The sequence below is a fragment of the Cherax quadricarinatus genome, chromosome 14, assembly GCF_038502225.1.
Source record: "Cherax quadricarinatus isolate ZL_2023a chromosome 14, ASM3850222v1, whole genome shotgun sequence".
In the NCBI taxonomy this organism is placed as follows: Eukaryota; Metazoa; Arthropoda; class Malacostraca; order Decapoda; family Parastacidae; genus Cherax; species Cherax quadricarinatus.
Window position 1 is genome coordinate 20533167 of NC_091305.1, and position 21440 is coordinate 20554606.

The 21440-nt window shown below is 41.1% G+C and overlaps 1 protein-coding gene across 2 annotated transcripts in view; it reads left to right on the forward strand.

Annotated features, from left to right (window-relative positions):
• Positions 1-21440, forward strand: part of LOC128698758 (UBX domain-containing protein 4-like) — a 59646-nt gene that overhangs the window by 11851 nt on the left and 26355 nt on the right. For both annotated transcript variants that reach the window (XM_070084897.1, XM_070084898.1), the window contains exons 5-6: positions 7838-8093; positions 18938-19056. In XM_070084897.1, coding sequence (XP_069940998.1) covers positions 7838-8093; positions 18938-19056 — 375 coding nt within the window. The remainder of the gene's footprint in view (positions 1-7837; positions 8094-18937; positions 19057-21440) is intronic.

A 21440-nucleotide genomic window follows, 5' to 3' on the forward strand; every position in this document is an offset into this window, starting at 1 on the left:
ATGTGCTCTCCCCAGACTTTGTCCAAGCTGAAGGTGTCCCCCAGGGATGTGTTCTGAGCACAACACTTTTTCTCCTTGCTATTAATGATTTGGCCTCTAGTCTTCCATCAAATATTTGGTCATCACTCTATGTTGATGACTTCGCTATTGCCTGTGCAGGCGCTGACTGTCACCTTATTACAGTTTCTCTCCAGCATGCAGTCAACCGTGTTTCCAATTGGGCCACCACACGTGGGTTTAAATTTTCCAGCACTAAAACCCACCAAATTACTTTCACTAGACGCTCTGTCATCTCCGATCATCCTTTGTACCTCTATGGCTCCCGTATCCCTGAGCGTGATACAGTCAAGTTTCTGGGCCTCCTCTTTGATCGTAGGTTATCCTGGAAACCTCACATTACCTCTCTGAAGGCAACTTGCCACAGCCGGCTGAACCTCCTTAAAACCCTTGCTCATCTTTCATGGGGAGCTGATCGTCGAACCCTCCTTCGCCTACATTCCACCCTTATCTTATTGAAACTTGATTATGGTGACCAGATCTATTCAGCGGCATCTCCTGCTACTCTCTCTAGCCTTAACCCCATTCATCACCAAGGATTACGTTTATGCCTTGGTGCTTTTCGCTCTTCCCCTGTCGAGAGCCTCTATGCAGAAGCGAACGTTCCATCCTTATCCGATCGCCGTGATGCCCATTGCCTTCGCTACTATGTACGCTCTCATGATCTCCGCAATCCTTCCATTTATAGAATGGTCACTGATATTAGTAGACATTCTTTATTTGTTCGCCGCCCCTGTTTACTCCGTCCCTTCTCTCTTCGCCTTCATTCGCTCTTGTCTTCTCTTCAATTACCACCTTTCCATGTACATGTAGCATCTCACTTTTCCCTACCCCCCTGGGAAGTTCCAGCTGTTCGTGTCTGTTCTTTCTCTCTCCCTTGCTCGAAAGCCCAACTGTCTACGGTCGCTTCCCGCTCTTATTTTCTTGACCACTTTCACTCTCATTCTCATGCCATTGCTGTGTACACAGATGGCTCTAAGTCTTCTGACGGCGTAGGATTCGCAGCAGTGTTTCCGGACAGCGTCGTACAAGGGCATTTACTATCTTCGGCTAGTATTTTTACTGCTGAATTTATGCCATCCTTACAGCACTTATCCGTATTGCATCTATGCCTGTGTCATCATTTGTGGTTGTCTCAGACTCCCTTAGTGCTTTACAGGCTATACAGAAATTTGATACACCTCACCCCTTAGTCCTCCGTATCCAACTTTGGCTACGCCGCATCTTTACCAAGCATAAAGATATTGTTTTTTGTTTGGTCCCTGGTCATGTTGACGTACAGGGCAATGAACAGGCAGACACTGCTGCGCGGTCAGCAGTACATGACCTACCAGTTTCATGTAGAGGTATTCCATTTACGGACTATTTTGCTGCAATATCTTCCCAACTTCACACCCGTTGGCAACAACGTTGGTCTACTATGCTCGGCAACAAACTTCAATCTATTAAACCGAGTATAGGTTACTGGCCGTCTTCTTATCACCAGTGTCGAGGTTGGGAGACTACTCTCTCCCGTCTTCGCATTGGCCATACTCCTCTTACTCATGGATATCTCATGGAGAGGCGCCCTGCTCCTCTCTGTGAGAATTACCAAGTTCCATTATCAGTCAGCCACATTCTGTTGGACTGCCCACTTTATCAATGAGCACGCAGAATTTACCTCTGTCGTCGTCTTCGCTCTGCTGCTCTATCTTTACCTTCCCTTCTCGCTGATGGACCCACCTTTCATCCAGACTCTCTCATTGACTTTTTGACAACAACTGACTTACTTCACAAATTCTGATACCTTCAGCCCTTTCTACTTCAATCACTTGCTACCCCCTTCCCCCGTACTATCCCCTGCCCTGCTGTTTTCTGTAACCTACTGATCATCCCTCCTCCCTTCTGCCATCCAATACCCTCGCTTCCTTCCCTACCCTGCAGCGCTGTATAGCCCTTGTGGCTTAGCGCTTCTTTTTTGATTATAATAATAATAATATCCTTGTCTTGGGGGCTTATATAGGAGAAAATGTATAGCACAGGGCTAACTGTGATATACACTCATACTGCACCATAAAACTGAAACAAAGCTATTTTCTCTACATAGATTACCACACATAGCAGCATATGTGTAGAGAACCTAGGATAACCCAAAAAAGTCAGTGGCTTATTTCTAGTACCTGGCTTGGGCTAGCCATACATGTATATGATTTTTGGTAAATATACGATTCCCAGCCAGGGTAGTAGCATTGAGCATGTTTCTTTACACCTGTTGTCTATGTTCACCCATCAGTAAATGGGTACCTGGGTGTTAGTAGACTGGTGTGGGTCGCATCCTGGGGCACTGACCTAATTTGCCTGAAATGCTTAGCATAACAAGGGGCTTTCTATATAGTACTATGTCACTGATGTCAGCTAGGTCTGATTACCATGTACATGTACGTGTAGTAAATAAAGATATTATTATTATAATTATTATTTTTTTCTCGCAGTTGTTTGTTGGGCTATCTTAATGAAACTTGGGCAATGTATGATGGAAAGATGCTTCTTAATGTACACCAAAAATGAAAGAAATAAGACCATAAATAACGGAGTTCACTTCTCAGCCATTAGCGGCATATTTTCGTATGGTTTTTATGGTTGTATTCTCATTTGTTTTGGTGTCATTTGATAGAATGGAAGATATATTACAGAAATAAATATGATTTTGATTGCTTTCACGACTAAAAGTACCTTGAAATTGCACTCAAAGTAGCGGATATGTTTGATTCTTTAGCGATGTTCAAGAGTAAACGAATGATGTCACCGTCTAATACGTATGTGCCTGCCAGTCCAAATTACAATACGCAGTCAAGAATGGGTTGACATTATTTATAGAATTATTACAGTAATTCAGTAGTCTGCATAACAGTAAATCTTCTGTTTTGTGTGTGAATAAAAATTCCAAATGGTAAGCAAGAGTAATATAAGAGGGGCCTGGGACCATGACTAATAAACAGAGAAAATATTATTTTAGTGCCAGGAATGTCTGCATTGTTTATTCTGGACCCTATTTTGAAATTGGCATCTGTTGAAATTTGTGTGAAATTGGCCAAATTGCCAATTTCTGACCACTTGAATGGGTAGTTGAAATAGGTGAATGGGTGGTTTCTTGCACTCAGTCGACAGAATAGAAGTAAGTAAGTTTATTCAGGTATAAACAAATACAGTTACATAGTTTATCATATATAGCAGCATATGTATAGAGAACCTAGGATAACCCAAAAAAGCCAAAGTGACTTATTTCCAGTACCTGTCTTCGGCTTGCCATATATGATTTTTGGTAAATATTTTTTTTCTCGGTTATTTGTTGGGCTATCTTACTGAAACTTGGGCAATGTATGATGGAAAGATGCTTGTTAACATACACCAAAAATAAAAAAAAGGACAATAAATAAGGGAGTTCACTTCTCAGCCATTAACTGCCTGTTTGCTGTATATTTTCGTATGGTTTTTATGGTTGTATTCTCGTTTTTTTTATCTCATTTGATAGAATGGAAGATATATTACAGAAATAGATATGATTTTGATTGGTTTCACGAAAAAAGTACCTTGAAACTGAGCTCAAAGTAGTGGAAATGTTCGATTTTTGACGATGTTCAATGAGCTTCGTGTAAGTCAAGTTGGTTAATTTTATAAAGTGTATTCTAACCTAACCACTCTGTAATCTGGCAAACTCAGTAATCCAGCACACTACAGGTCCCAGTGATGCTGGATTTGTGATGGAGGACTTGTATTCCAGAAATATTACCGACAGTATTGCCAAGGAAGTAGTCTAAAAAATCTGAAAATGTTGGAAAATAATAAAATATTAGTGCAGTTTGTATGGATACCATGTTAACAGCACAAGGAGTGAGAGAGCTGATGAATTGGCACAAATGAAATATCAAGAATAAAATAAAAATGTAATAAAATATGAAGGACATGTTTGGGATATTAGCAGTTTGGAGGGATATCTAAACTGTCGTAGCTGAGCACCTCTACTAAGACAGTGATTATGTATGAGTGATGGTGAAAGTGTTGAATGATGATAAAAGTTTTTTCTTTCTTTTTGGGTTTTTCTTCTTTTTGGGTCACCCTGCCTTGGTTGGAAATGGCCAATGTGTTAAAAAAAAAATATCAAGAACATATAGACTACAGGTTTGCAGAAATGTTGCAGAATATTGCAAAAAAATTTAAACTTAGAAATATAGACCATGAGTTTAGTGAGAGAGCTTTTAGCTGACAGTAAATCTGTGCAGCATTACAATAAAGTTGCATTAAAGATAAAAAATAAAGATTTTATTTCTTTGCAAGGTTACAGTGTGTTTTTTTTTTTTTTCAACAAGTCGGCCGTCTCCCACCGAGGCAGGGTGACCCAAAAAAGAAAAAATCCCCAAAAAGAAAATACTTTCATCATCATTCAACACTTTCACCACACTCGCACATTATCACTGCTTTTGCAGAGGTGCTCAGAATACAACAGCTTAGAAGCATATACGTATAAAGATACACAACATATCCCTCCAAACTGCCAATATCCCAAACCCCTCCTTTAAAGTGCAGGCATTGTACTTCCCATTTCCAGGACTCAAGTCCGACTATATGAAAATAACCGGTTTCCCTGAATCTCTTCACTAAATATTACCCTGCTCACACTCCAACAGATCGTCAGGTCCCAAGTATCATTCGTCTCCATTCACTCCTATCTAACGCTCATGCACGCTTGCTGGAAGTCCAAGCCCCTTGCCCACAAAACCTCCTTTACCCCCTCTTTCCAACCCTTTCAAGGACGACCCCTACCCCTCCTTCCTTCCCCTGTAGATTTATATGCTTTCCATGTCATTCTACTTTGATCCATTCTCTCTAAATGACCAAACCACCTCAACAACCTTTCTTCTGCCCTCTGACTAATGCTTTTATTAACTCCACACCTTCTCCTAATTTCCACACTCCGAATTTTCTGCATAATATTTATACCACACATTGCCCTTAGACAGGACATCTCCACTGCCTCCAACCGTCTCCTCGCTGCTGCATTTACCACCCAAGCTTCACATCCATATAAGAGTGTTGGTACTACTATACTTTCATACATTCCCTTCTTTGCCTCCATAGATAACGTTTTTTGACTCCACATATACCTCAACGCACCACTCACCTTTTTTCCCTCATCAATTCTATGATTAACCTCATCCTTCATAAACCCATCCGCCGACACGTCAACTCCCAAGTACAGTGGACCCCCGCATAACGATTACCTCCGAATGCGACCAATTATGTAAGTGTATTTATGTAAGTGCATTTGTACGTGTATGTTTGGGGGTCTGAAATGGCCTAATCCACTTCACAATATTCCTTATGGGAACAAATTCAGTCAGTACTGGCACCTGAACATACTTCTGGAGTGAAAAAATATCGTTAACCGGGGGTCCACTGTATCTGAAAACATTCACTTCTTCCATACTTCTCCTCCCCAATTTGATATCCAATTTTTCTTTATCTAAATCATTTGATACCCTCATCACCTTACTCTTTTCTATGTTCTCTTTCAACTTTCTACCTTTACACACATTCTCAAACTCATCCACTAACCTTTGCAATTTTTCTTTAGAATCTCCCATAAGCACAGTATCATCAGCAAAAAGTAACTGTGTCAGTTCCCATTTTGAATTTGATTCCCCATAATTTAATCCCACCCCTCTTCCTCTTTTCCCATCTACCTCTTACTCTAACTGTAGCTACAACTAAATAATGATCCAATATATCAGTTGCCCCTCTATAAACATGTACATCCTAGAGCCTACCCATCAACCTTTTATCCACCAATACATAATCTAACAAACTACTTTCATTACGTGCTACATCATACCTTGTATATTTATCCTCTTTTTCATAAAATATTTTTTTATTATTTATTATCACACTGGCCGATTCCCACCAAGGCAGGGTGGCCCGAAAAAGAAAAACTTTCACCATCATTCACTCCATCACTGTCTTGCCAGAAGGGTGCTTTACACTACAGTTTTTAAACTGCAACATTAACACCCCTCCTTCAGAGTGCAGGCACTGTACTTCCCATCTCCAGGACTCAAGTCCGGCCTGCCGGTTTCCCTGAACCCCTTCATAAATGTTACTTTGCTCACACTCCAACAGCACGTCAAGTATTAAAAACCATTTGTCTCCATTCACTCCTATCAAACACGCTCACGCATGCCAGCTGGAAGTCCAAGCCCCTCGCACACAAAACCTCCTTTACCCCCTCCCTCCAACCTTTCCTAGGCCGACCCCTACCCCGCCTTCCTTCCACTACAGACTGATACACTCTTGAAGTTATTATATTTTACTTATTACCAAATTTCTTTCTACACATAGCTCAATTAAAGGCTCCCCATTTACATTTACCCCTGGCATCCCAAATTTACCTACTACTCCCTCCATAACATTTTTACCCACTTTAGCATTGAAATCCCCAACCACCATTACTCTCACACTTGATTCAAAACTCCCCACGCATTCACTCAACATTTCCCAGAATCTCTCTCTCTCTCCTCTACACTTCTCTCTTCTCCAGGTGCATACACGCTTACTATAACCCACTTTTCACATCCAATCTTTATTTTACTCCACATAATCCTTGAATTTATACATTTGTAGTCCCTCTTTTCCTGCCATAGCTTATCCTTCAACATTATTGCTACTCCTTCTTTAGCTCTAACTCTGACTCAAGAAATCATAATGACACGATTGCAAACAGACCATACCCCCGGCCGGGATTGAACCCGCGGTCATAGAGTCTCAAAACTCCAGCCCGTCGCGTTAGCCACTAGACCAGCTAGCCACAATAAGATTCATCCAACTAGGTATATTTCTACACCATAGGAAGGTTAGCACAGGCTAACCTTCCTAGTGAAGGGACTTGAGCTAGAGTTCGTCACGGCCACGCTAGCTGGAGATTCGTCTGTAAAAACTTGCATTTGTGGTCACAGTGGTGCCTGTGCTAACCTTCCTATGGTGTAGAAATATACCTAGTTGGATGAATCTTATTGTGGCTAGCTGGTCTAGTGGCTAACGCGACGGGCTGGAGTTTTGAGACTCTATGACCGCGGGTTCAATCCCGGCCGGGGGTATGGTTAGCTCTAACTCTATTTGAAACCCCTGACCTAAACCCATTTATTCCTGTCCATTGAAACTCTCCCACCCCCTTCAGCTTTGTTTCACTTAAAGCCAGGACATCCAGTTTCTTCTCATTCATAACATCCACAATCATCTCTTTCTTATCATTTGCACAACATCCACAGTGTGTATTTACAATTTTGATTAGTTAAGTACACGTACAAAGAAAGCCACTATCGTGCCAGGGCCTTTTGGGCAATAAATTTATGATTAGGTTAAAATAGTGTAGTAGAGACAATGGCAGGATTCATTTGGGTAATCTGTGCATGTGGCAGATTCTCTTGTCTAATATTCAGAAGAAATCTGATCTTTTCTTAATTCTGTGTCTAATAGGAGGATGTTTATTTTATAATTTTTACCAAAACTTGAAATTCTATCAAGATATTTTAGATATAGGCAGTAGTCAGAAAGAATGTGTGTGTAGTAGGATGTGGCAAGTATACATAAAGAATTACAGTAAAGAAAAAAAAACTAATGCCAAGGTAGACAGAAGTCTTTTTTTTTTTTTTTTTAAGTACAGTAGGTTCTGTATTGACATGCATTAAAAGATGCATGTTTTAAAATAAATGCCAAGTGATTTTTAAAGTACAGTACTGTACATTTTCAGACTGATTCTGTCAGTGTGGATGTCGGTGAGCAGGTTACCACAGCCTGTGAAACTTTTCAACCTAACACTAAGAGTGACCAACAAGAGGAGCAAAATGAAGTGGAAACAAATGATGAAAATCTTCAAAATTCTGTAAACAATTCCACAGAAGAATTAGAGCTACCATCAGCAAGTAAAAATGAAGACTTAGTTGAGAGTGGCTCAGCTAATAAAAATGAAGAAAATGCTCTGCTGCCTGATGACACAGGTGCAACAGGTATGTGTAACAGTTTAAATAAAAAATTAACTCTTAACCCCTTCAGGGTCCGTGCCGTAGATCTACGGCTTCACGTTCAGGGTCCAAACTATAGATCTACGCCATGAGCTCAGCTCACTCGGATAAGCTGTGAGTGGTAAATTTGGGCCTAGTTATGAGAGATACATCTTTGTGGTATGTGTGCACCACATAAAACAAATCCTGCAGCACAGTGTATAATGAGAGAAAAACTGAGACCGTGATTTTCCATTAATTAGCGACTTTGCAGTGTTTTTTCGTATGTTTTTTATATACTAGTTGTATTTGCGATTTCTTGGTCTCATTTGATAGAATGAAAGATATATTACAGAAAGAGAGATGATTTTGATTGGTTTTAGCACTGGAAATGGCTTGAAACTGAGCTCAAAGTAGCAGAATTGTTAAATTTTTGTCAATGTCCAAGAGTAAACAAACGACCTCACATGTCTAATACACGCCAGCTGGTGGGTCTAATATGCATTCACAAATGTGGAGATGATATTTATACAATTATTACAATATTGCATAATAGTAAATCTTCTATTTTTTGGTTTGAATAAAAATTCATTATGTGAATAAAAAATCAAAATGGAATTCATTTGTAAAGCCTCAAAACGTAACTAATGAACAGAGGAAATGTTAGTTTAGTGCCAGGAATGTCTGCATTGATTATTCTGGACCCTATTTTGAAATTAGAATATTTTGAACTTTGTGTTAAATTGGCCAAATTACCATTTCCTATCACTTTATTTTGTAGTTGAAACAGTTGACTGGGTGATTTATTGTGCTCAATCGATAGGATAGAAGTAATAATAGTGAAATAGTGTTTAATGTAGATTATTTGGTGATGCTGCACGCGGATGTGTGAATTATAGACGTCTTCAGAGGCTTCTTACTCTATTTGTAATGTCGTAGTGGGTGGGTACACAGGCTTGTGTATTGTGCCCATGGCCCAGGCAGGGCCATCCTACAAGAGGGAACTAGTACCCCTTCTGTCTTGCTGCTTGGCTGCTGTGTGAATGAGTGTGGGACCAGCTTCCCACAGACTTGGACAGGCCCAGAGGGCAGTACCTTAGTGGCGCGAAATATGAACTAAGCTGGCAGACAGCATGTACTGTCTGTGCAGACAGTACAGGCTGTCTACATATGCTCGGCCACCTGCCATGTGGTCGTCCCAACCATGTCTGGCGGTAAACAAAAAAAATCTGTCTCTCATAGGAACAGGGCACAGAACACAAAATAAAAAACATATATATACATATGGACATGGAAAAAAACTTCCTACAGGGAGGGAAGAAAAAAACATGTGGGGTGTGCTAAACATCGTGGTCATAGGCAGTGAGCGTCGAAGGGCATCACTGCACGCCTTCCTGCGTCTGGACAGATACTGCAACACAGGAGACATTGCTGCGGCTGAGCTGTGACGTAACAGGTTACGGTCTCCTCTGGAACGGTGAAGCAGTCATCGTAGGAGTCGCTGCAGGTTTTCACTCGACCTGGGGCACGACATGCTGGTGCCCTCGAGTGAGGCGTCGACAAAACTCTGCAACTGGGCAGGACTTCTGGCAAGCGACTCAGGAGGACACTTCTCGACTGGTACTGTCGCTGGGCTGTCACTGGCGGCGAGCGTGGAGCGGCTGGGAGTCGTAACATCATACACCAGACTGCAGTGAGCGAGCTAGCAGTCAAAGTGACATCTTCTTTGTGCAGGCTGCTCACTGAAGCTTGTGACACGAGGCTGACACAGCGCCTGCCGACAGGGCTAACTGCGGCTTGACGAGTGTCATTCTCTCGGCAGTTGGAGTTATAGCAGAGGTTAGTCTAAGCGTCCCCAGACTTGTTTCTCTACATATAACTGCACTCTGAAGGTCTGGAGGTGAAGTGAAACAAATCTCGATGGGAATCGTAGCAGGTACGATTCTGCAGAACATCTATGAGCAACGAGCATAAGAGCTTTCTGTGCAAAGGGGCTCAAATGCTCAGAGCTGACTGATATCAGCTGTCAAACACGCTGGTCACACCGGGTGACTTAACAGAGTGGTGCTACACAGGGTCTCACACTGAACACACAGAAAACTTTAAACACACCCGCAGTACATGCGGTACAACATGGCTTAACTAGCAAATGATGCTTTTCTGAGCACAAAATTGACACTAAGCCATACACTAACATGTGAGAACACTGACTGAGAGGAACTAATTAACACACGACATATATCTTCTCTCAATCTTCTCGACAATACTGAAATATTTACTAGAAACACTCAATGTGACATGTGTGATGTCAGGCGTGACGTCAGCAGACATATCGAGGTGACGTCATGAAGTCGGGCAGCATCGTGGGTGACGTGAAGTCGGGCAGCATCGTGGGTGACGTGAAGTCGGGCAGCATCGTGGGTGACGTGAAGTCGGGCAGCATCGTGGGTGACGTGAAGTCGGGCAGCAGCATTGGTGATGTCAATGTGATGCGGGCAGCAGACCACCGCATGAGGCCTGGGACATCTGGCTTGGTAACTCACGTGGCTTGTAGATCCATGTGACATCGTCCACACCTCGCGTGGCATCAGGATCCACGTGGCGTGATCTACGTGGCATGCTGATCTACATGGCTTGCTGATCCACATGGCTTGCTGATCCACATGGCTTGCTGATCCACATGGCTTGCTGATCCACGTGGCTTGCTGATCTACGTGGCTTGCTGATCTACGTGGCTTGCTGATCCACGTGGCTTGATGATCTACGTGGCATGCTGATCCACGTAGCTTCGAGTGGCCTCGGGCACTCAGATACACAGCTCTGGCAATGAATTCACACGAAAAACGGCAGAAAACACAGCAGAGGGAGTGATGGTGTGGTGGTGTATGGTAGTGTGGTGGCGAGGAGCGTGGATGAGTGTATGGCAAGGGAGCATCTGGCCACTTCCTCCTCTCCCACAAACACGTGGAGAAACTCACACTGGATGCAGAAATCACAACAAAACTCACCTCTTGCTTGCTGAAATAGCTGTGCTGAGCTGAACAACAACAGCAGAACTTACAAGTGACGCTGAACACGTGACTTGAGAAACAGCGTGGGACGCTGCACAGCGTGGGGTCACTGAGACACCACTTACAGTTCTCGAAGAAATTCGGCAAATTCCGGCTAGATTCTGCTTGTATCTGTGTCTGGATGCTCAAATGTGCAGACACGACATCAGGATAACTTGATGTGAGACGGATGCTTCTTGCATGGGATGATGAAGTGAAGACTTCATTCCTTCCTTCCTCTCTCCGGACAAACACAGCTGCTGTAACCACCGCTGCTACCAATGTGAAACACAATTAATTGGTAGGCTGAAAGCGGGGTGTGAATTATAGACGTCGTCCCGAGACTTCTTTATTTATTTGGAAATGTCGTCAGTGGGTACACAGGCTTGTGTGTTGTGCCCATGGCCTGGGAGGCCATCCCACGAGAGGGAGAACTAGTAGGGCTTTTATCTTGCTGCTTGGCCGCTGTGTGAGTGAGAGAATGTGGGACCAGCTTCCCACAGACTTGGACAGGCCCAGAGGGCAGCACCTTAGTGGTGCGAAATATGAACTAAGCTGGCAGACAGCATGTACTGTCTGTGCAGACAGTACAGGCTGTCTACAATAGTTAAGAATTTGGTCGACTGGAATAATGTATTTGGCCTAAAATAGGAGTCAAAGTCGGCAAAATCACTGACACATCAAAATTCGTGAGAGCATAATTTCGTCAATTTTCCATCAAATTTCCCCTCAAGGAAGGTTCCTTGATGTTGGTGAGGGGCTCTTGATTTAGGGAATTGGATCTGTGCTCCAGTTCCCTGAATTAAGCCTGAATGCCTTCCACATCCCCCTCCAGGCGCTGTATAATCCTCCGGGTTTAGCGCTTCCCCCTTGATTATAATAATAATAATAATTCCATCAAATTTCGTACTTTTTGTTTTATTACCTTCAGAAAAAAAAAAAACCAGCATGGTTTTAGAGCAGGACGATCATGTCTGTCACAGCTGCTGAACCATTATGACAGAATTACGGAGGCACTGGAAGACAACCAAAACGCAGATGTGATTTACACAGATTTTGCAAAGGCATTTGACAAGTGCAATCATGGAGCGATAGCGCATAAAATGAAGGCCATGGGCATTACGGGGAAGGTAGGCACATGGATTTTTGGTTTCCTAACACACAGGACACAAGTAGTAGTGAACGGCAAGATCCAGCATCAGTGAGGTTAAAAGCTCAGTGCCCCAAGGCACTGTCCTGGCACCTCTGCTGGTCCTAATCCTCATAGCAGACATAGACAAAAACACCCAGCACACTTTTGTATCATCATTTGCAGATGACACTAAAATAAGCGTGAAAGTCAGTACGTTAGAGGACACTGAAAAAGTACAGGAAGACATAAACAGGGTTTTCCAGTGGGCAGTGGAAAACAACATGACGTTCAATGGTAGTAAGCTCCAGCTGCTTAGGTATGGAAAGAATGAAGAACTCAAAAGGAGCACTATATACAAAACTCATTGGGTCACCAAATAGAACGTAAGGAACATGTAAAAGACCTAGGAATAATTATGTCAGCGGACCTTTCTTTTAACCCTTTCAGGGTCCGTCCCGTAGATCTACGGCTTTACGGTGAGTGTCCAAACCGTAGATCTACGCCATGAGCTCAGCTCACTCTGATAAACTGTGAGTGGTACATTTGGGCCTAGATATGAGAGAATACATCTATGTGGTATGTGTGCACCACATAAAACAGATCCTGCAGCACACTGTGTATAATGAGAGAAAAAAACTGAAATCATGATTTTTCGATTAAAACAGCAACTTTGCAGTGTTTTTTCGTATGTTTTTTATAGTTGTACAGTGGACCCCCGCTTAACGATCACCTCCAAATGCGACCAATTATGTAAGTGTATTTATGTAAGTGCGTTTGTACGTGTATGTTTGGGGGTCTGAAATGGACTAATCTACTTCACAATATTCCTTATGGGGAAAAATTCGGTCAGTACTGGCACCTGAACATACTACTGGAATGAAAAAAGTTCGTTAAGCGGGGGTCCACTGTATTTGCGATTTCTTGGTCTCATTTGATAGAATGGAAGACATATTACAGAAATAGAGATGATTTTGATTGGTTTTAGCACTGGAAATGGCTTGAAACTGAGCTCAAAGTAGCGGAAATGTTAAATTTTTGCCGATATTCAAGAGTAAACAAACGACCTCACACATCTAATACACGTCAGCTGGTGGGTCTAATATACATTCACATATATGGTGATGATATTTATACAATTATTACAGTATTGCATAACAGTAAATCTTCTATTTTTTGGTGTGAATAAAAATTCATTATGTGAATAAAAAATCAAAATGGAATTTATTTGTAAAGCCTCAAAACATAACTAATGAACAGAGGAAATGTTAGTTTAGTGCCAGGAATGCCTACATTGTTTATTCTGGACCCAAAATATTCCAATTTCTAAAGAAATTGGAATATTTTGAACTTTGTGTTAAATTGGCCAAATTAACAATTTCCGATCACTTTATTTTGTAGTTGAAACAGTTGACTTGGCGATTTCTTGTGCTCAATCGATAGAATAGAAGTAATACTAGTGAAATAGCTAAGAATTTGGTTGATTGGAATAATGTAATTGGCCTAAAATGGGAGTCAAAGTCGGCAAAATCGCCAATTCGTAAATATCGCTGACACATCAAAATTCGCGAGAGCATAATTTCGTCAATTTTCCACCAAATTTCGTACTTTTTGTTTTATTACCTTCACAAAAAGATTCTCTACGATTTCATAAGAAAAAATAACAAATTTTTTTTTTGAAAATTCTTGGACACTGGTGCGTGACTCCAGATTTGGGCCTTGGACCCTGAAAGGGTTAAAGACCATAACAAGTCAAAGATCATGACAGCCAGGAAAATGACTGGGTGGGTATTGAGAACTTTCAAAACAAGGGAAATAATGCCGATGGTGACACTCTTCAAATCGCTAGTGCTCCCTCACTTAGAATATTGCTCAGTGCTGACGGCCCCGTTCAGGGCTGGAGAAATATCGGAGCTGGAACAAATAGAGATCGTTTACAACTCACATTGAACCAGTAAAGCACCTAAACTACTGGGAACGCCTGCAAGTCTTGAACATGCACTCATTGGAGCGACGGAGAGAGAGGTACATGATAATATATACCTGGAAGGTACTCAAGGGCTTGGTCCCAAATCTGCACACTGCCATAACAACATACTGGAGTGAGAGATATGGGAGGAAGTGTAAAATAAACCCAGAGAGGAGCAGGGGTGCCGTGGGGACAATAAGGGAACACTGTATCAACATCCGGGGTCCCAGACTTTTCAACATCTTACCAGAAGATGTCAGAAACACTGCTGGAACAAGTGTTGAAGCCTTCAAGAGGAAACTAGACAAGTATCTTCACCAGGTGCCAGATCAACCAGGCTGTGATGGATATGTGGGGCAGTGGGCCTCCAGCAGCAACAGCCTGGTTGATCAGGCAAGCACCAGACGAGCCTGGCCCATGGCCGGGCTCAGAGAGTAGATATACTCTCGAAATTCTTCAAAGGTATATCGAAGGTAAAGGTAAGAAAAAGATTCTCTACCATTTCATAAGAAAAAATAAAAAAAATTTTTTTTGACAATTCTTGGACCCTGGTGCGCACTTTGAAATTTGGCCTCTGGACCCTGAAAGAGTTAAATGGTACACAGGTAGGAGTTATGACAGCGCTTCTGTGGGTATTTTGTTTAATAAACATTTTAGGATTATAGATCACCCAAAGCTGAATATAAGTACAGTATGAAAAAATGAAAATAATAAATCCTTAGTTTTTTTTTTAAGTACAGTGGACCCTCGACCAACGATATTAATCCGTTCCTGAGAGCTCATCGTTAATCGAAATTATCATTAGTCGAGTTAATTTTCCCCATAAGAAATAATGGAAATCAAATTAATCCGTGCAAGACACCCAAAAGTATTGAAAACAAAAATTTTTACCACATGAAATATTAATTTTAATACATACAAACTGAAGAAGACATGTACAATTACATGACACTTACGTTTATTGAAGATCTGGTGATGATTGATGGGATGAAAGGAGGGGAGAGTGTGGATGGTGTTAGTGTTTAGAAGGGGAATCCCCTTTCATTAGGACTTGAGGTATCAAGTCCTTTTCCGAGGTTACTTCCCTTCTTTTAATGCCACTAGAACCAGCTTGAGAGTCACTGGACCTGTCGCACAACAATTCCTGCACATGTTTTTCAGCTGCTTTTTGGTCTGAACTGGCAGCCTCACCATGCCTTATCACATTATGTATGCCACTACGATTCTTAAATCTCTCAAACCAACCTTTGCTGACCTTAAATTCACTCGCATCACCACTAGCTGCAGGCATTTTTCTAATTAAATCGTCATGCAACTTCCTAGCCTTTTCACATATGATCACTTGAGAGATGTTATCTCCGACTATCTGTTTTTCGTTTATCCACACCAATACCAGTGTTGCTGATTTACTGAATGACTTACTGACTTGACTGATTGACTTGACTGATTGACTTGACTGACTGACTTGACTGACTGACTTGACTGACTGACTTGACTGACTGACTTGACTGACTGACTGACTTTGACTGACTTGACTTGACTTTGACTTTGACTTGACTTTTGACTTGACTTGACTTGACTTGACTTGACTTGACTTGACTTGACTTGACTTGACTTGACTTGACTTGACTTGACTTGACTTGACTTGACTTGACTTGACTTGACTTGACTTGACTTGACTTGACTTGACTTGACTTGACTTGACTTGACTTGACTTGACTTGACTTGACTTGACTTGACTTGACTTGACTTGACTTGACTTGACTTGACTTGACTTGACTTGACTTGACTTGACTTGACTTGACTTGACTTGACTTGACTAACTGAATGACTTACTAACTGGTTGACTGACTGAATGACTTGACTGACTTACCGAATGACTTAGACTGATGCCTTACTGTCAGTGGTATAATGTACTTCAGGGTAAACTAGAACAGAAATCCATTACAGAATTTATGCACACTCCATTACAACCATCGACTTCAGTAACAGAACCTCTACCATCCACCTCAGCCCAGTAGGGCCACAGCATAACTCCACTCTCTTCACAATCATTGACAAACACCAGCACCCACAATTTAACCCTTTGACTGTCGCGGCCGTATATATACGTTTTACGAGGTGCCGTGTTTGACGTATATATACTCATAAATTCTAGCGGCTTCAAATCAAGCAGGAGAAAGCTGGTAGGCCCACATGTGAGAGAATGGGTCTGTGTGGTCAGTGTGCACCATATAAAAAAAATCCTGGAGCACGCAGTGCATAATGAGAAAAAAAAAACTTCAACCGTTTTTTTTAATTAAAATGCCGACTTTGTGGTCTATTTTCGTATAGTATTTATGGTTGTATTCTCGTTTTCTTGGTCTCATTTGATAGAATGGAAAACATATTACAGAAATAGTGGTGTTTTTGATTGATTTTACTATAAAAAGAACCTAGAAATGGAGCTCAAAGTAGGGGAAATGTTTGATTTTTGCCAATGTTCAAAAGTAAACAAATGATGCCATTTTCCAATAAATGTCCAACTAGCCATTCTAATATGCAGTCATGAATGGGTTGATGTTATTTATACAGTTATTACAGCATTGCAGTAGTCTGCATAATAGTAAGTCTAATATTTTTTGTTTGAATAAAAATTCAAAATAGAAAGCAAGAGTAATATCAGAGGGGCCTGGAGACGTGACTGATGAACAAAGAAAACGTTATTTTAGAGCCTGGAATGTCTGCATTGTTCATTCTGGACCTTATTTTGAAATTGTCATATTTTTTAGTTTTCGTGAAATTGGCCAAATTGCAAATTTCTGACCACATTATTAGGTAGTTGAAATCGGTAAATGGGCAGTTTCTTGTACTCAATCGATAGAAAAAATTAAGTTCTAAAGAAATAGCTACGAGTTTGGGCGACTGGAACAATGGAATTAGCCGAAAATAGGGCTCAAAGTGGGCGAAATCGCCGATTTGTAAACAGCGCCAAGGTCGCTAACTTCGCGAGAGCATAATTCCGTCAGTTTTCCATCAAATTTCGTTTTTTTGGTATCATTACAATCGGGAAAAGATTCTCTATCATTTCATAAGAAAAAAATAATTTTTTTTTTTTTTTAAATTTTGCGACACCAGGAGACACCTCAGGATTGGGGGTTGCGACAGTCAAAGGGTTAAGGTAAGAAATACTATTAAATCTGTTGCAATTATAGTCTTAAGCAGTAAAAACAACATAATACATCACGACAATGAACTACAAGGAAGCTCGCATCCTGAATTTTTGCTTGTATCCAGGAACAAAAAATCGGCCGAACGACTGCTCTTATCCTGAAAAACTCATATGGTGGGGCACTCGTAACTCGAGGTTCCACTGTATTTGCAAGTTATCTCATGTACAGTGGAACCTCGGTTTTCGTCTTGAATTCATTCCAGAGAGTCTGACGAAAACTGAATTTGACGAAAACTAAAGCAATATTTCCCATAAGAAATACTAATGTAAATCTGATTAATCCGTTCCAGACACCCAAAAATATTAACAAAAATACATTTTATACAGAATAACTATAGTTTTACATACAGAAGACAATGAGAAAATTTAGAGCACTAATCACCCTCTACCACCATCACTATCAACTTCTTCCACCATCACTATTACCCTCTACCACCATCACTACCACCATCACTACTGCCCTCTACCATCATCACTACCACCCTCTACCACCATCACTACCACCCTCTACCACCATCACTACCACCCTCTACCACCATCACTACCACCCTCTACCACTACCACCCTCTACCACCATCACTACCACCCTCTACCACTACCACCCTCTACCACCATCACTACCACCCTCTACCACCATCACTACCACCCTCTACCACTGCCACCCTCTACCACCATCACTACCACCCTCTACCACCATCACAACCACTACCACCCTCTACCACCATTGAATTCTATTGTTTCTTGCCTTCTTTATCAAAGGGCTGGAACTCAGAACTTTCTTTGGCCCCATGGTGGTTTATTTAGCAGTCGCACTCAATAAACAAGAGCAAAAAACAATGGCTTATTACAAAATGTTTTGTATGAATGCACAAGGTAATGTTCACTCAATGAGAAACAAAGCTAGACTGACCCAGAATGCGTGTGTGGGATGCTTTGTGTGGGTGCTGGCAGATGGACACATTTGTACAGTGGATAAAAACTAAGGTGATGAATGAAAACTGGGACAATATTTTGATGAAAAAAGTCATTGAAAACTAAATTCAACGAAAACTAGGGCAAATGAAAACTGAGGTTCCACTGTACTTGAAAAAATTTATCAGTATGAGATGTTGAGCTGTCCTGTATTGGCCCAGCTGGCTGGCTGGGTGGGTCATTATGATGATACATCAAGAGGTGATGGGCACCTGTTGATGCAGTTTTTGAATACAGTATATGGTGTAAGATATCTACTGACAAGTTGCTATTTAATTGGCATTTAATGAAACCTAAGAAACCACAGAAATAGAAATCACCTGACATAACTTTGTAATGTGTTCCAGGGTGTTCATTTTGACTTTAAAAGTGATAAGTATGATTACTAGCCACCTAGGGGAATCAGACTTAAGTTTTATTTAAGAATCAAATCAACCCTGAATCATGATTCTTGTGTTTTTGCATATTACCATCATTGTTAATGTTTTATCAGCATTGCTAATGTATTTATTCCTGCAGGATTGGAAAATACAAGTACTTGTGAGACATCCACAGAAAATTCTCTGGATGAGAAAGTGGAAAGAGCAAAGTTTCTACTTGCACAGAAGCAGGCTAAAATAGCTCAAGAGAAAGCTGATGTAAGTATATATCAAACAATGGCTATCAGTAAATTTGTCATTTCAGCAAGTTGCTTAGAATATGAGCTTACCTCCCTGTTCATTACTGATTTTGCTTAACCCTTTGAGGGTTTTGGTCGTACTAGTACGTCTTACGCGTAGGGGTTTTTGACGTACTAGTACGCATAAATTCTAGCGGCCTCAAATCTCGCAGGAAAAGGCTGATAAGCCTAGATGTGAGAGAATGGGTCTGTGTGGTGGGTGTGCGCAGTAGGAAAAAAATCTGGGACCCAGTGGTGCATTGTGGGAATGCCATCATAGTACACAATTTCCACGTGCCCTGCGGTAAGAAGTTCCTCACTCCTCGGCGAATTGGGACACTTTTGTTCCCCAGTGACAGTTCTAATACAGATGGAAGTGACAGTGAAGATGAGTTTCAAGGTTCTGGTGAGGTTTTGACCGAAACTAATGACCATAATATGGGTAATAGTGAGGAAAACCCAGACAACCCACAGCCTTCCACCTCTGGTGCTGGGCCGTCGTTCAGTTGTACCAGAGTCAAAGAGGAAACTCCTATTTTCCAAAATCCCAGACTCAGATGTGAGCATTGGTGATGATAATGATAGTGATTATGAACTACAAGCTCTTCAAACTTGTTCCAAGAATGGAGGAGGAGGAGGAGGCAGAGGAGGAGGAGGCAGAGGAGGAGGAGGCAAGAGGAGGAGGAGGCAAGAGGAGGAGGAGGCAGAGGAGGAGGAGGAGGAGGAGGAAGAAGAAGAGGAGGAGGAGGAGGAAGAAGAGGAGGAGGAGGAGGAGGAGGAGGAGGAGGAGGAAGAGGAGGAGGAGGAGGAGGAAGAAGAAGAATACGTAATGATAACAATAATACATAATAATAATACATAATAATAATAATACATAATAATAATAATACATAATAATAATAGGTAATAATAATAATATGTAATAATAAATGTTCACCCATGACAGTAACAAGATAAGGGGAGATAACATCTGATAAGTGCTGACGTTTGATGAGGGTAAATGAGGGTAGAGCTGATGCCAAAAGATGAGATGAACATCGCCCTCCCTTTGTTTTTGCTGGTATACTAACATTTCTGTCTGTCTATTTGCCTGTCTGTCAAGCTCCCTGTCTATCCATCTAGCTCTCTGTCTCAGAGAGCCACAAGACTGCGTCATCACTTTTACTCACATCTTCAAGCAGAGTATAGCACTTTGTCTGGATTTCTTGGGTTATCCTAGGTAATTTATACTATGTATACTTGTATTTATGTGTACCTGTGAGACAGAGATAGACAGACAGATAGAAAGAGAGAGACAGATTGAAAGAGATAGAATGAGGGAGAAAGATAAAATACCATTGTGTATGACACCATGTTTCAGAGTTCCACAAGCTGCAGAACTAATAGGAATATGTTCAGTGACTGTATATTGGTATATATATTATAGAACAATAACAATAAACAATGTTTTGTATTGTTTGTTTTTGTAAACAAGTTTTGTAAACAATATATTGATAATTATGTTTGTGTGCTTATTGTGTTGTATACAACGAGTGTATATATGTACATTGCACCTTACTTTGGTCTCATAGGCCACATAAGTTATGTGAAAAAATAAAATAGTGAAAAAAACAACAAACCTTCAAATACAAGTAAATCAAAGTTTACCGGGTGAGCGGCAGTCGCCGCTGTTGCCATACGCGGCTCATTTTCTGCAAACTTCATGCATCCATATCTCCGTAAGTATTGATGGTAAAATTTTTTTGTTTATCCTATAATGTTTAGAAAAAAAAACTCTATTTTTTCATAAGAAAAAATATTTTTTTTTTTTTTTGAAATTTGGCCGACCCTGAGAACGAGTTTCAGAGAGGGCCTGTCGACCCTCAAAGGGTTAATGACAATAACAGTATTCTCATTGGAAAAGCCAGGTGTATATTAAAAAATAAGAAAAACGGGATTCGATCCCAAATATAATTATGTACAAAATTCTTGTATGCCCCTCTCCAGCTTACTCTCAGGCTGATTGGGATATATTTAAACAACATCTTGACACTATAGATCTCAAACACAATTACGACAATATACCTGTATCAGACAGGTTCACAAATCACACGTATTCATCAATCCATTATCCAAGCAGTTTCAATAGCCGTACCTATGACACAATATAAAGTAAGGTATTCTTTCCGCCCATCAGAAAGAACTAAAAGACTGCTCACCTGTTATAGACACCGTTTTCTTGCTAACCAAAATAGATTAAACACTATTCGCTGGGATCTTACCATACTCCGAGTACACATCATCCATAGTCTAGATGAAGACCATGCTAGACACTGGCAATCTCTCTTAAGCACTACAGATGTTAAACGCACTAAAGATCCATAA